This window comes from Erinaceus europaeus, chromosome 4, assembly GCF_950295315.1.
Source record: "Erinaceus europaeus chromosome 4, mEriEur2.1, whole genome shotgun sequence".
NCBI lineage: Eukaryota > Metazoa > Chordata > Mammalia > Eulipotyphla > Erinaceidae > Erinaceus > Erinaceus europaeus.
In genome coordinates this window covers 98,436,376-98,451,415 of record NC_080165.1, presented here as the reverse complement: position 1 = coordinate 98,451,415, position 15,040 = coordinate 98,436,376, and the positions used below count along the sequence as shown (strand labels likewise).

General features: G+C 39.8%; 1 protein-coding gene and 1 long non-coding RNA gene across 8 annotated transcripts in view; both read left to right on the top strand.

Annotated features, from left to right (window-relative positions):
* LOC132538121 (uncharacterized) overlaps positions 1 to 15,040 on the top strand; it is a 350,189-nt gene that overhangs the window by 65,889 nt on the left and 269,260 nt on the right. The gene's annotated exons all lie outside the window — the stretch shown is intronic.
* Positions 1 to 15,040, top strand: part of RIMKLB (ribosomal modification protein rimK like family member B) — a 63,549-nt gene that overhangs the window by 36,005 nt on the left and 12,504 nt on the right. For all 7 annotated transcript variants that reach the window (XR_009549532.1, XR_009549531.1, XR_009549530.1 and 4 more), the window contains exons 3-5: positions 8,831 to 9,061; positions 11,676 to 11,762; positions 13,650 to 13,853. Coding sequence is in view for 1 of the 7 variants with exons in the window: in XM_060190113.1 (XP_060046096.1) it covers positions 8,831 to 9,061; positions 11,676 to 11,762; positions 13,650 to 13,853 (522 nt within the window). In the remaining 6 variants the exon portion in view is untranslated. The remainder of the gene's footprint in view (positions 1 to 8,830; positions 9,062 to 11,675; positions 11,763 to 13,649; positions 13,854 to 15,040) is intronic.

Here is a 15,040-nt window from a genome sequence, read left to right as displayed (position 1 = left end):
AAGTAATAGAAATACTAGTGTTTATTAATTCCTTTGAATTAGGAAACAGGTGAGAAAGAACCCTCAATTCATGTGTAATTCTTTTTTAAAAATTTTTATTTATAAAATCAAAACACTGACAAAAACCATAGGATAAGAGTGGTACAATTCTACACAGTTCCCACCACCAGAACTCCATATCCTATCTCCTCCCCTGATAGCCTTCCTATTCTTTAACCCTCTGGAGTATGGACCAAGGGATATTATGGGATACAGAAGGTGGAAGGTCTGGCTTCTGTAATTGCTTTCCCGTTGAATATGGCTGTCGATAGGTCGATCCATACTCCCAGCCTGCCTCTCTCTTTCCCTAGTGGGGCAGGGCTCAGGGGAAGCGGGGCTCTAGGACATATTGGTGGGGTTGTCTGTCCAGGTAAGTCCGGTTGGCATCATGGTAGCATCTGGAACCTGGTGGCTGAAAGAAGAGTTAACAGGGAGTCAGGCAGTAGTGCAGTGGGTTAAGCACAGGTGGCGCAAAGCACAAGGACTACATAAGGATCCCGGTTGGAGCCCCCTGTTCCCCACCTGCAGGGGAGTTACTTCACAGGCGGTAAAGCAGGTCCGCAGGTGTCTGTCTTTCTCTCCCCCTCTCTATCTTCCCCTCCTCTCTCCATTTCTCTTTGTCCTATCCAATAACGAAGACAGACAATAATAACTACAACAATAAAACAAGGGCAACAAGGTAATTGGGTGATACTGCGGCGGGTTAAGCACACATGGTGCAAAGCCCAAGAACCAGCATAAGGATTCCGGTTAGAGCCCGGCTCCCCACCTGCAGGGGAGTCGCTTCACAAGCGGTGAAGCAGATCTGCAGGTGTCTATCTTTCTCTCCCCCCTCTGTCTTCCCCTCCTCTCTCCATTTCTTTTTGTCATATCTAACAACAACGACATCAACAATAACTACAACAATAAAACAATAAGGGCAACAAAAGGGAATAAATTAATATTTAAAAAAGAATTTAAAAAACAAGGGCAACAAAAAGGTAAGCTCTGGCTTATGGTGGTACAGGAGTTTGAACCTGGGATATTGGAGCCTCAGGCATGCGAGTCTCTTTGCATAACCATTATGCTATTTCCCCTGCCCTCAAAACAATTTTATTAGTGATTTAATATTGATTTACAAAATTACAAGATAATGGGTGCAACTCTGCACCATTCCCACCACCAGAGTTGTGGATCCTCATTCCCTCCATTGTAAGCTACAGTAGTTCTCCCAAGGTTGCAGATATAGGTCAACTATTATCTCTATAACCATCTGCCTATATTTATATAAGTTTGACCTTTTTTTTTTTCTTCAGGTGCCATCTTCTCCTTTCCAAGTCACATATATACATCTATTATTACATCCCAGTGTCCCTCCTATCTTCTTCCTTTCTCTCCAGTTCTGGATGGAGTTGGAATTCAGAACCCTATGGTCATCTTCCCCCTCTCATTTATTCCCCACTGGGAGTGTGGATCAAAATTATTTTTGGGGTGCAGAAGGTGGGAGTTCTGGCTTCTGTAATTGCTTCTCCACTGGACATGGGCATTCACAAGTCTATTCATAGCTGAGCCTATAAAATATTTTTTTTAAAGATGTCTTTATTGCATATGAGAGAATTGCACATGAGGAGGGGAGGGAGGGAGGGAGAGAGAGACAGACACACACTCCACCAGAGCAAGACTCTAGTACATGTGATGCTGGGGATCCAATAGCAGCCTCAGGCTTGAAAGTCATTTTGTGTAACCATTATGCTATCTATCCCACCCTTATATTTATGCTTTTTATTTTATCGACGTATTTTACCAGTGCACTGTTGAGCTCTGATTAATGGTTTGGGCAATTTAAACTGGGACTTTGGAGCCTCAAGTGTGAGAGTCTCTTTGCATAACCATAATGCTATCTCCCACATTCATATTTATTTCAGATTTGTTTATTTTTAATTATAGCTGTCTTCAGAGGGTTCTACACATGCTTGGCAGCCAAAGAGGTGACTCAGTGGCAGAGCACAGAATCTTTGTGCTTGAGGTCCCAGGCCTCATCTTGCTTCAGTTATTATTCATAGTCCTTATTCATCAAATTATAAATATACCAGATATCTTTGGTTTAAACTGAGGAGAAAAAGGAGTCAAGAAACAGGTTCCCTAGTTGTACTGCTTGTAATAGTCACCATATGTGCCACCAACCTAACTCAACCCTCTTCCCACTGAAGGATTTGATGACTGGTAGATATAAATTACTTACTGAGCATGAGTGCTTAGAATGCATGCATGCTTCCCAGCCCTATGCTGCTACCCCTCATTCCTTGCCTTCTCCACACCTCTCATATTGGACTAGAGCTTTGTCCTAGGGCTCAAGAATTAATCAGTTTGCTGCCTCCTTTCTTTTTGCATTATCAGGGTTTTGCTTTGGATTATTTTGTCATTTGGAGAGGGTAAGATACTGCAGCACTGGAGCGTCTTCTGGTGCCATAGCACCTCCATTATGGTACCAGGGTTTGAAACAGGGCTGTGTATAAGACAAGGAATATGCCCTGCCTGGGGGATCTACTGTCCTAGCCTAGGGGATGTGGGCCTGTGGGGGAATGGATGACTGTTTTTCCAGATCCTATTTTATTTTGTTGTCTAGCTATAGAAAAGCTAGGGGGATATATTCAGAACATGCAGTGTTTTAATGTGAGCATTTATTTAGCTAGAACTATTTCATGTCTCTGCATTTGATAAATCTTAACTCTTAGCCAATTCTGGCTATAGTTGGTTATCCGATTCTGTATATATATATATTTTTAATGATGCTAACAAAAGAAACTATTTAGTCACTATTTTCAATAAAAGATGCTTTTAGAACAGCCAACCATAATCTGCTTGCTTTCCATTTTCCTCTTTTTCTCGTTTATCTTCTCTCCCGTTCCTTTAAACACATGACTGTCAGCTGCAATGCGGCACTGCTCAGTGATAATGAGGTACACTGTTTCTTTCAGTAATGCAGATAAGGGATTTGGGAAGGGAGTTTTATTGGCTTCTCTTTCCTATTTTTTTATTTGAAGAAAAAAACTTGTCTCTGCCTGATATCTAGATAAGATTTATAAGCACTGTGGGGAGAAAGTATTGCTGTGGATGTTAAAATGGTTAGTGTTTGATAGGAAATAAGTGCATGCTTGGGGAGTCGGGCAATAGTGCAGTGGGTTAAGCGCACGTGGTGCAAAACACAAGGACTGGCATAAGGATCTTGGTTTGAGCCCCTGGCTCCCCACCTGTAGGGGAGTCGCTTCATAGGCGGTGAAGCAGGTCTGCTTTCTCCCTCCCTCTCTGTCTTCCCCTCCTCTCTCCACTTCTCTCTGTTCTATCCAACAACGACAACATCAACAATAAAACAACAAGGGCAACAAAAGGCAATAAAGAAATAAAGAAGAAAAATAAATTTAAAAATGCATGCTTGATGCCTTTAAGTAGATGGGATATATATATTCTAAAAAGGATGGTTTCTCATGCCTGATGCTTCAAGGTCCCAAGTTCAATTCCCCATACTATATACCACTATACCAGATCTGAGCAGTGTTCTGGTAAAATAAAATAAAATGAAATGAAATAAAATAAGATAAATGGATTTTACACTTGTTCTTGATGTTTGATATTGGTAGATATATATGTTGTTAGCCAGCCCTAATAAAGATATTTTAGTTTTAGTTTTTTTTTTATCAGAGCACTGCTCAGCTCTGGTTTGTGGTGGTACAAGGGATTGAACCTGGGACCTTAGAGCCACAGACATGAGAATCTTTTTGCATAACCATTATGCTATCTACCCCTGCCCACATTTTAGTGTTTTATACAGTTTTGGGGAACTATCTGACCCTTACTACTATTAATTCCTTACTGCTTGTTGCCTGTTTAAAATTACTTCCAAGCTTTTCAGTGATGTAACTCAAGATTTTTTATACTTGGGAAATCCTACTTTCAGTAGCTTTGTAAGGTAAGTCATGGATCAGTTTTCTGTACTATCAACCAAAATAAATAAAATTTATATCTATGAATTTTCTCCCATTACAACTTAAAGCTTGAACATATTATTGGTAGATTTCTGGAGTGTATTTATTTATTTATTAGAGAAGGGGGAAGAGAGAGAGAGAGATTGAAGAGACTACAGCACCACAGTTTCCTTTAGTGCAGTGGAGACTGAGCTTGACCCTGGTCTGTGTACATGGCAAAGCAGCACACTACCCAACTGACCTATTTTTCTGGCCCAAACTTTTTGGTTTTAGTTTTTGGCTTTAAATAACCTCTAACAAGTTATTACAGCCATTGCTCTTTTCTCCTCACCTCTCTCAGAGATGAACTAATATAATTAACTTTATTGCAGTCATACTACTTAAAACATAAATAGGGCTGGGGGTTATTATCGAGCTTATACAAAAGACTTTCATGCCTGAGGTTCTTATTTCTTAGGTTCAGTCCCCAGCAACTCTGTAAGGCAGAGCTGAGCAGTGCTGTATCTATCTGTATCTCATTAAAATAAAATAAAAGTTGGAGTCGGGCAGTAGTGCAGCACGTTAAGCACATGTAGCGCAAAGCACAAGGACCAGCATAAGGATCCCAGTTCGAGCCCCCAGCTCCCCACCTGCAGGGGCGTCCCTTCACAGGCGGTGAAGCAGGTCTGCAGGTGTCTGTCTTTCTCTCCCCCTCTCTGTCTTCCCCTCCTGTCTCCATTTCTGTCTGTCCTATCTAACAATGATGACATCAATAACAACAACAATGAAAAACAACAAGGGCAACAAAAGGGAAAATAAATAAATATTTAAAAATAATAATAAAATAAAAATATTTTTAAGAAACAGGGACATGGGGTATTATAGAATAGTAAATGTCTTTTTAGTGTTAAGAAAAAGGATGATATATAAAAGAAGTGAAAAATTGATCAGCAAGCACCATAGACTTTAAAGCAAAAATGACCTTCAGGTGTGTTTGTTTTTTTATTTGTTTTTTGTTTTTTAATTTATTGGGGGAATGATGGAGAACACCAGAAATACCACTCAGCTCTTGCATATAGTGGTACTGGGGGGTTGACCCTGTGTCCTCTGGGGCCTCAGACATGCAAGTTGATGTTGTAACAGGCTGAGCTTCTTAGGCTACAACATAAGTTTTTAGAGGATTCTCAAGTATTTAGTATGATGTCTTAGGTCCACCCAACATATATATATATATATAATTTTTATTTATAAAAAGGAAACACTGACTAAAACCATAGGGTAAGAGGGGTACAACTCCACACAATTCCCAGTACCAGAACTCTATGTCTTATCCCCTCCCCTGATAGCTTTCTTATTCTTTAACCTTCTGGGAGCATGAACCAAGGGACGTTATGGGGTGAAGAAGGTGGAAGGTCTGGTGTTTGTAATTGCTTCCCCACTGAACTTGGGTATTGGCAGGTCGATCCATACTCCCAGCCTGTCAAATCTCTTTCTCTAGTGGGGCAGGGCTCAGGGGAAGCAGGGCTCCAGGACACATTGGTGGGGTCGTCTGCCCAGATAAGTCCGGTTGGCATCATGGTAGCATCTGGAACCTGGTGGCTAAAAGAAGAGTTAACATATAAAGCCAAACAAATTGATGACTAATTACAAACCTAAAGGCTGCAATAGTGGAGATGAAGATTTGGGAGTCTCCATTTTGTAGATAGTTAGTAGCCCTATTTTAGTTATATTCCACAGAGTCCATGACTATACTAGTGTTTTTTGTTTTATTTTGTTTTGAGCCTGACATCTGATATGTAGGAGGATCCAAGTTATTGTCTGGGGAAATGATGTCATGGCTGGAAAAAGGACCAGGAAGCTAGATCAGGGATAAGAGTAGTTCCCAAATATGAGAAAGATGTATAATGTTGACTATAAATCCCATCTATTTGATCTGACTTGGGGCCCATATTCAACTTATGAGCCTATGTGACCTCTGCATCCCTGTAGATCTGAGCTCACATTCTGTGGTCATTAGTAGGAACATTCCATGCTGCCCCAATTTCAGGACCCATCTTCCTCAGATGGAAGATAGAGTATGTTGTTCAGCCTCCCTTTGGAGGATGGAACATTCTCTACCGTTGTTGATCCATGTTGAGGGCAAGGTCCTATGGGGGCCCATTAAGGGGTCTATTGTGTTGTTCCTGATAGAGATGACCAGAAACAATAGAGAGAGGGATTTATTCAAGGTCTAGGCCCATCTTTTCTGTTTGGGAATCTCAGGACTCCACAACTAGGGCCCAAGCTTTTTATTAAATATTTTAAGGGACTAGGTGGTGGCACACATGATTGAGCACACACATTACAGTGTCTCTTAATCTTTTTGAGATCTTTTCTTAGTTTTCTCTAATTCATCCTCGATCTTGCTAACTCTGTTTTCTGCCTTATTTATTCTGTTCTTTCTCCCCTCTGTTGTTTTCTGTAGTTCAGCTATTTTGTTACCTGTTGTGATACTGAGTTAGCTTGTTCAGCTGGTTGCACTCTTAGCTCAGCTGTTTCAGCTTTCAGCTCTCTAATTACCTGGGGATAATTAGTGTTTTCTTTCAGAGTCTCATTTGTTGTTTCCCCATTTCTGATGCTATTACTTTCAAAAGCTTTTTAGCTCCTATAACTACTGCATCAATTAGTGTTTGGATGTTGGCCTCATTCTTATGTGCTTTTAACTTTTTGGGATTTATACATGGGCTTTTGTCCTGGTTCATTTCTCCAATATTTCTTCTGGGTTTTGCCACTTTATTTGGTGTGTTATGGGGTCCCTCTCTCACTTTTCAATCCACTCATCACATTTGCATGGATTGATTTTTGTCTAAGTAAGATATTTAAGAGTTCACAGTTACGAATCTTAACAGTTGTTTCAATGTTATCTCAGTTCCTGAGGTAAAGCACAATGGCTGTTAAACCTTCTTATGTCATTTATCTTCCCTGCAGACTAAGGGAGCCTGAGGGCTTTTTAACTATAAGTAGATTGTTTAACTTAATCACTCACTCATGACCAAGAGATAAAACAGGGTGGAGGATAGTTAGCATAATGGTTATGCAAAGAGATTCCCATGCCCTGAGGGTTCAAATCCTGGGCCCAATCCCCCACTTCACCACCTGCCAAAGGCAAGGCAAGCAGTGCTCCTATGGCCCTGTGTTTCTGAATAAATCTTGATTTCTGAGGGAATTATTCATCCTTTTTCTTAATTTATCAGGAGAATGATATGAAAAGTCTCATACTATATAGCCACACCTCTGGACCACTGGGAGTATAGATATTCTCCTGAGTAACCCAGCTAGTTCTCTGCCCTCCAGTGTCAGTATAGGGCTTCCCTGATGCTGTTCCAGACCCTGAGGGGCAACAGCAGTGAAGACCCACAGTTGTAAATTGATGAGGATTAAGTTCTCCCTTCAGCAGTCTTTTTTTTAAATATAAAACTCAGACTGGAGGTGGTGCATCAACTAGCAAACTGCCAGACTGGTACCAGCAGCTCCTGAGTAGGTATGGACTTTTAGCCCCAGGAATCTCTTCTTAAGCCCTTCTCTGTCCATGAGCACACTTGTGTTTTCACTCACCTATGGCTTGGAGGATTCCTGAAGTAACCCTAGTCCTATCTTGTTGTGTCCTCAGATGATCCTCTTTGCTATTTTAGTTGACTGGGGAGAGCAAGATGCAGCTGCTGCTACTCCATAGCCACAACCTTGGCTGTCCAGGCCAAGACTTTCTCCAAACTCACACTATTAAAGGAACGTCCCTCTTGTAATAATTTTCTTTGTGAGACCCAAATTTTAGGGGCCAGGCAGTGGCACAACTGGTAGAGCATACACATTATAGTGTGGAAGGACCCAGGTTCAAGCCCCTAGTCACCACCTGCAGGAGGGAAACTTCATGAGCAGTGAAGCAGTACTGCAGGTGTATTTTATTGAACATTACAAAGTAATAATTTCCTATGTTAATTGACATTCTTCTGTAAAGAAAAGCTTTTCTTACTGATAATTGTCATTTCCCCTGAAATAGTAGAATAAATGTAACTTTTCCTCTTTATTTTCCACTTTTAAGAATAATATATATTTTTTTTTTAACCAGAGCACTGCTCAGCTCTGGCTTATGGTGGTACAGGGTATTGAACCTGGGACTTCCAGAGCCTCAGGCATGAGAGTCTCTTTGCATAGCCATTATGCTATCACCTAGAAATAGATTTCTTTTTTTTTTTCTTTTTTTTTCTTTGCCTCCAGGGTTATTGCTGGGGCTCAGTACCTGACTGCACTGCAAATCCACTGCTTCTGGATGCAATTTTCTCCATTTCGTTGCCATTGTTGTTCTTGTTATTTTTGCCATTGCTATTGTTGTTGCTCTATATCTCAATTTCATTGTGTATTTCTTTTTCCTTTTTTAAAAATTTCTTTATTGGGGGATTAATGTTTTACATTTGACAGTTAATACAATAGTTCATACATGCATAACATTTCTCATCATTGTGTATTTCTTTTTTAAAATTTTCTTTTTATATTTATATTTATTTTTAATATTTATTTATTTTCCCTTTTGTTGCCCTTGTTGTAGTTATTACTATTGTCATCATTGTTGGGTAGGACAGAGAGAAAGGAGAGAGGAGAAGAAGACAGAAAGGGGGAGAGAAAGATAGACCCCTGCAGACCTGCTTCACCACTTGTGAAGTGACTCCCCTGCAGGTGAGGAGCTGGGGGCTCTAACTGGGATCCTTATGCTGGTCCTTGCACTTTGTGCCACGTGCGTTTAACCCGATGCGCTACTGCCTAACTCCCTAATTGTGTATTTCTTTTAAAGGTTTTGACTTCATTCTTTGTTTCAGGTTTACGGATCAATGGAGAAGTAATTACTGCCTACCCCCAGGTGGTGGTAGTGAGAGTACCAACCCCCTGGGTGCAAAGTGATAGTGACATTACTGTTTTGCGTCACCTAGAGAAGATGGGTTGCCGGCTGATGAACCGACCTCAAGCCATCTTGAACTGTGTTAATAAATTTTGGACCTTTCAAGAGTTAGCTGGCCATGGTGTTCCTTTGCCAGATACTTTCTCTTATGGTGAGTTCACCAATAAAAATATGTATTCTTTTAAAGCACTGATACAGTTTTGAAAGCTACATTAGACTAAAGGGTTAAGTGATATAAGATTATGGGCAGAAAGGACTTAGCACATTTTTCCTGTAAGGGGTCAAATAGTAAGTATTTTGGACTTTTCCAGGCTATACATTTATTTGTTACTTGTTCTTGCTTTTGTAGTGTGAAAGGTATGGTAGACAATGTTTAAACATTGAAAGAATTTAATTTTATTTCATTAAAACTATTACAAAGACAGACAGTGACCAAATCCATTCTCTAGGTCTCAGTTTGTCAACCCCTGGGGTAAAATATAAGAGAATTTGATGACATTTCTATTTAACTCATTCACTCAGTCACTCACCCTCCTCCCACTTCCTTTCTTGATGGAGTATACAATAGAGGCTGGGGGTTAAAAAGAGCAGAGGAGACAGTGGCAGCCCTGATCCACTGTTTGTGAAACTAGGCCTTAAACTAACTAGTTCTTGTACATAGTAATATGTATGTTCTACCAGGCATCTAGACCTGAGTCAGTCTCTCCTCCTGCCCCCTAGTTTGCTTGGAATATATGTTACCCTGTACAATATACCTTACCTTGTCTGAGTTTGAGAACTTTATGGCATTAGGGGAGCTCTGTAGATGGTGGAGCAATGCTGTGGTGTTTCTCCTCTCTCATCCCCTCCCCCTTTTCTCTCTAAATGAAAAAAAAATTAAATAAAACAAATGAACAGAAAGCTCAGCAGTATTGCATATGCATGAATTCTGGGTTTATTTCTAGTGCTGTGTTAAAAAAAAATCTGCCATGGATGAATACCTTAATGAAAAGAAGTAAAAATATAAAGTGGGGCTAGAGAGCACAGCCCAACTTTGAGTCTCAGTGTTACTTTATGAGAGGTATTCTGGCCCTGGGGGAATGTCTAGTGCTGCAGGTCTCTATATCTGAATGATAGAGTGGTCTGGAGCAGTGGGGTCACACACATCTTTTTTTCCTGTCTTTCCAGTTCTTCTAGTTTGGAAATCAATACATTTCATGAAAAGTTATTTCTCACATGTCTGATAAAATACTTGAAGAGTTAAAAAAAAAAAAGACATCTCTGACCTTATTTTGCTCTTTTAAAGAAAGGAACTCTCCTAGTTGACGTGTATAGTAATATGGCATGCCAAAAACAATTATTATTATTTTTTTGCTATTTATTCCCTTTTATTGCCCTTGTTTTATTGTTGTAGTTATTATTGTTGTTGGATAGGACAGAGAGAAATGGAGAGAGGAGGGGGAGACAGAGAAGGGGAGAGAAAAATAGACACCTGCAGACCTACTTCACTGCCTGTGAAGCGACTCCAATGCAGGTGGGGAGCCGGGGCTTGAACCAGGATCCTTCCAATGGTTCTTGCACTTTGCGCCACATGCGCTTAACCCGCTGCGCTACCGCCGGACTCCCTCAAAAACAATTTTTAAAGATTTATTTATTTAAAAAAAATTTATTTATTTTATTTATTTATCAGATCAGCTGTGACTTATGGTAGTATGGGGAATTGAACCTGGGACCTTGGAGCCTCAGGCGTGACAATCTGCACAATCATCGTGCTATTCCTTTCTTCTCCCACTAACCCCATCCTACTTAATGAATTAGAAGAGAGGAGAAAGAATGAGAACAGAATATCACTCATTCTGTCATATATGATGTTGCAGATTGAAATAAAGCCCTCATGCTCAAGAGTCCAATGCTTTATCCACTATGCCACCTCCTGGTTCACAGTTTGTTTATTAGCCTGTGTGTGTGAGAGAGAGAGCCAGAGCATCACTGTGACACAAGATGCTGGGATAAAACTCAGGACCTGCTGTTTTTAAGTCCAGTACTCTAGTTACTTTTCCATCTCCCAGCTCACCTTTTTTTTCCCCCTCCAGGGTTATCTCTGGGGTTCGGTGTCTACAGTTCTGCTTCTAGCGTTTGCCCTTCTTCTGTAGCCAGTCAACAGGTCATGTTGAAAGCTGTCAGGAGCTGCTTGTTGCTGGCTTTGAAAGTGACTGGGATCCATGTGGATTCAGTCGGCTAGGAAGGATCGTCAGTTTCCCCAATGAATGGGTACTCATGGGATGCACCACGAGAAGGTCAATCCAATGCATCCCAGGTGTCTACAGTATGAATCCACTACTCCTGGATGCCATTTTCTCCATTCTGTTGCTGCTGTTGTTGGATAGGATAGAGAGAATTTAAGAGAGGAAAGGAAGACAGAGAGGGGGAGAGAAAGATAGACACTTGCAGATCTGCTCCACCATTTATGAAGCGACCACCCTCGTGGGGAGCCAGGAGCTTGAACTGGGATCCTTATGTGGGTCATAGTGCTTGGCACCATCTGCTCTTAACTCACTGTGCTACAACCTCCCTCCCCCCTCACTAATTTTTAAAGATTAATTGATTTGAGGAAGAAAGAGAAGGAAAGACCAAAGCACTGCTCAGCTCTGGCATATGGTGCTGCTAGGGATTGATCCTGAGACATCTGGGGCCTCAGGCATTAGAGTCTAGTGTACCACGATCACACTATCTTCCTATAATAAAACACCTCTGCTATTCTTAAATTTCTTTTCTGCTCAAATCAGGTGGTCATGAAAATTTTGCTAAAATGATTGATGAAGCAGAAGTGTTGGAGTTCCCAATGGTGGTGAAGAATACACGAGGTCATAGAGGTATGCATGAATCATTGCTAATGGTACATAATTTTGAAATTACTCTAGAACTACTGATTGATTGTATCAAGTAGTTCTTTTTCTTAATGAGATCAAAGCAATTATTATTCTCTATTTGCTCATGGCTGTTGACTATATAGGAGTCTTGTTAACTTAAACTTTGCTTTTCTTTGAAATTAAAAAAAAACATTTTATTTATTTATTTATTAGAGACGAGGGGAAGAGGGAAAGAGACAGAGAGACACCTGCAGCCCTGCTTCACCACTTGTGAAGCTTTCCTCTTGCAGATGGGAACTAGAGGTTTGAACCCAGGTCATTGTGCACTGTAATGTGTACACTTAATGAGGTGTGTCACTGCCTGGGCCCAACTTACTGCTTTTAAATAGGGTTTCTAAAGAATAAGTAGAGGAAAAATTTTAGGTACATGGTACTTAAAACTTTTAGAAGGCTACCATGATTTGACTAGAAACTACTTCTATTTGTTATGGAGATCTTAAGATATGCAGTTTTTTTTTTTTTTTAGATAGAGACAGAGACATCAGAGAAAAAAAAAAACAGAAGAGACTACAGCACCAAAGCTTCCTTTAATGTGGTGGGGCCAGGCTTGAACTTGGGAACTTGGGACATGAACATAACAAAGCAGTGCACTGCTATCCAAATGAGCTAGCTATTTTGCCAAACCCATAGGTGATTTTGATTGAGTCACGAATAACTTCCTCTTTAACTATGCAAGGACTTTTGATCACTAACTTCCAATGAACCCCTCTCCCCCGCAACTTACATAACTTGAAGACAAATAAGGCAAAATTACAAAGCTTTAGAAAACTTAATGAACTTTTTTCATTGACTTTGGATTAAGGAAGGATTCCCTAAGCTATAAAATGATTCATAAATCCAAGTACTTAACAAGGTTTAGTGTCTTGGCCCATGGATAACGAGACCAAAATTCAGCTGAGACTGTTGACTACATTATTTATATCTGATTTATCTAGTCTAGTAGCCAAAGTTTCTTAGGTTTCCACAGTGAATGCTGTAAATGAACTTCCAAGGAAATTGCATTACTTAAGACCTAACCATTACTTAAGATCTAACCTAACTTAAGACTTAGAAGTCAACTAGAATTGCTTCTGCTGTATTTTGTTGAAGTAATCACAGGCCCTCCTAGATTCAAAGAGGTGGGCTTTACATTCCCTTCCTTTTTTTTCCTCCCCCTTTTATATTTATTGGATGGAGGCAGAGAGAAATTGAGAGGGAAGGGAAGACAGAAGGAGAAAGAGAGACACCTACAGCACTGTTTCATCATTCCTGAAGCACCCCACCCCATAAGTGGGGGGCCAGGGGCTTGAACCTGGATCCTTTTGCATCATAATATGTCCATTCAACCAGGTATACCACCACCCAGCTCTCTCTCCCCCCCATCCCTTTGATAGGAAGAATGTTACAGGATCTAAAGATAGTGACTTCCATTGACACACAAATAGAGCAATTGGAACAGACCAAAGAATTCAGAAATAAAAACTATTTCAACTGTATCCTAGTATATTATATTAAGGGGTTGCATATAAGGTATGTGTATTAACTCAAAGTGAAACTGTTTTACTAATAAGTGGGACTGACCTGATTGACTAAACTGGAGGAATACATATCTAGACCTCTACCTCACAACATACACAAAAATAATTATGACTTGCTGCAAGAGTTTGGAAGTTGAGGTAGTAAAAGATCTTTTTTGTTTTTATGTATATTTCTACACTTATATTGTCAACTATAACCATATTACTTTGGATAAAATAATTGGTTCTGAATGAGATGCAAGAAAGTGTAGGTAATATAGATTGTTTCCAGTTTGATGGTTTCCATGTATATTTCATTCTTTTTCAATCACAGGCAAAGCTGTATTTTTGGCTCGAGATAAGCACCACTTGGCTGACCTAACCCATCTTATTCGCCATGAAGCTCCATACCTGTTCCAGAAGTATGTTAAAGAGTCTCATGGACGTGATGTTCGAGTCATTGTTGTGGGAGGCCGTGTGGTTGGCACCATGTTACGTTGTTCAACTGATGGGAGGATGCAAAGCAACTGCTCTCTAGGTAAAAATGGTGCAAGTGCCTTTCTTATATGTAGTAATATTACAACTTGTGTAGTGAATGCTATAACTTAATTTTTTTATTAAGTTGAGAAACTTACTGTCTTTCACATTGAATATTATCAATATACTTGTATTCAAAATTATGTACTCTTTAAATTTGTTTTTATTTATTCCCTTTTGTTGCCCTTGTTTTTTATTGTTATATTTATTATTGTTGTTGTTACTGATATCATCGTTGTTGGATAGGACAGAGAGAAATCGAGAGAGGAGGGGAGGACAGAGAGGGGGAGAGAAAGACACTTGCAGACCTGCTTTACCGCTTGTGAAGTGACTCCCTATAGGTGGGGAGCCAGGAGCTCAAACCGGAAAATTGTGTACTCTTAAGAAGCATGTCTAGTAGTGAAATTAATTAAAATTTTATTTTTCTTATATTTGATAGGACAGAGAGAAACTTAGATGGAAGGGGGGATAGAGAGAAAAAGAGAAACACCTGCAGCACTGCTTCACTGCTTATGAAGCTTCCCCTCTGCAGGTGGGGACTAGGGGCTTGAACTGGGGTCCTTGCATATGGTGACATGTGCACTGAACCAAGTGCAGATAAAAAATAATCAGTTTTTCCAGCACTGTTTATTGGTGAATAAATAGTCTGTTTATTATTGATTTGTGATACTATCTTTTTTATGTATTAGATTTCCCTCTGAGCATTAATCTATTTCAGAGCAACTTTGTTTACTGTGCTATTCTTACCTATATGAATACCACTCTTAATTTTTTTTAATTAGCCTGTCTTTAAGGCTTTTATCTTTCTACTTTATCTTTATGACAAAGACAAATACCAGAGCACTGCTCAACTCTGATATAAGTGATGCCAGAGATTTGAATTGGGGGCCTCACGCACATAACTTGTGTGATCTACTACTGTGTTACCTCCCTAGTCCTTAAATACCAATATTAATTTCTTTGGCTATATACCTATGTACTTTAATTTCTTTGGCTTTCTACCTGTATGTCTGCCATTATAATAATATGACATCTTTGGAATATCATCACTTTCCCCTATTGTCCTTGTTCCCTCTCCTCTAGTGAGAACAGATCTGTTTTACTTTCTTCCTTTTGATTGATCACTGAGTAAATAATTTTGAATGCCTCCTAAGTGTCAATTACTGTTATTGCAGTATTTTACATATA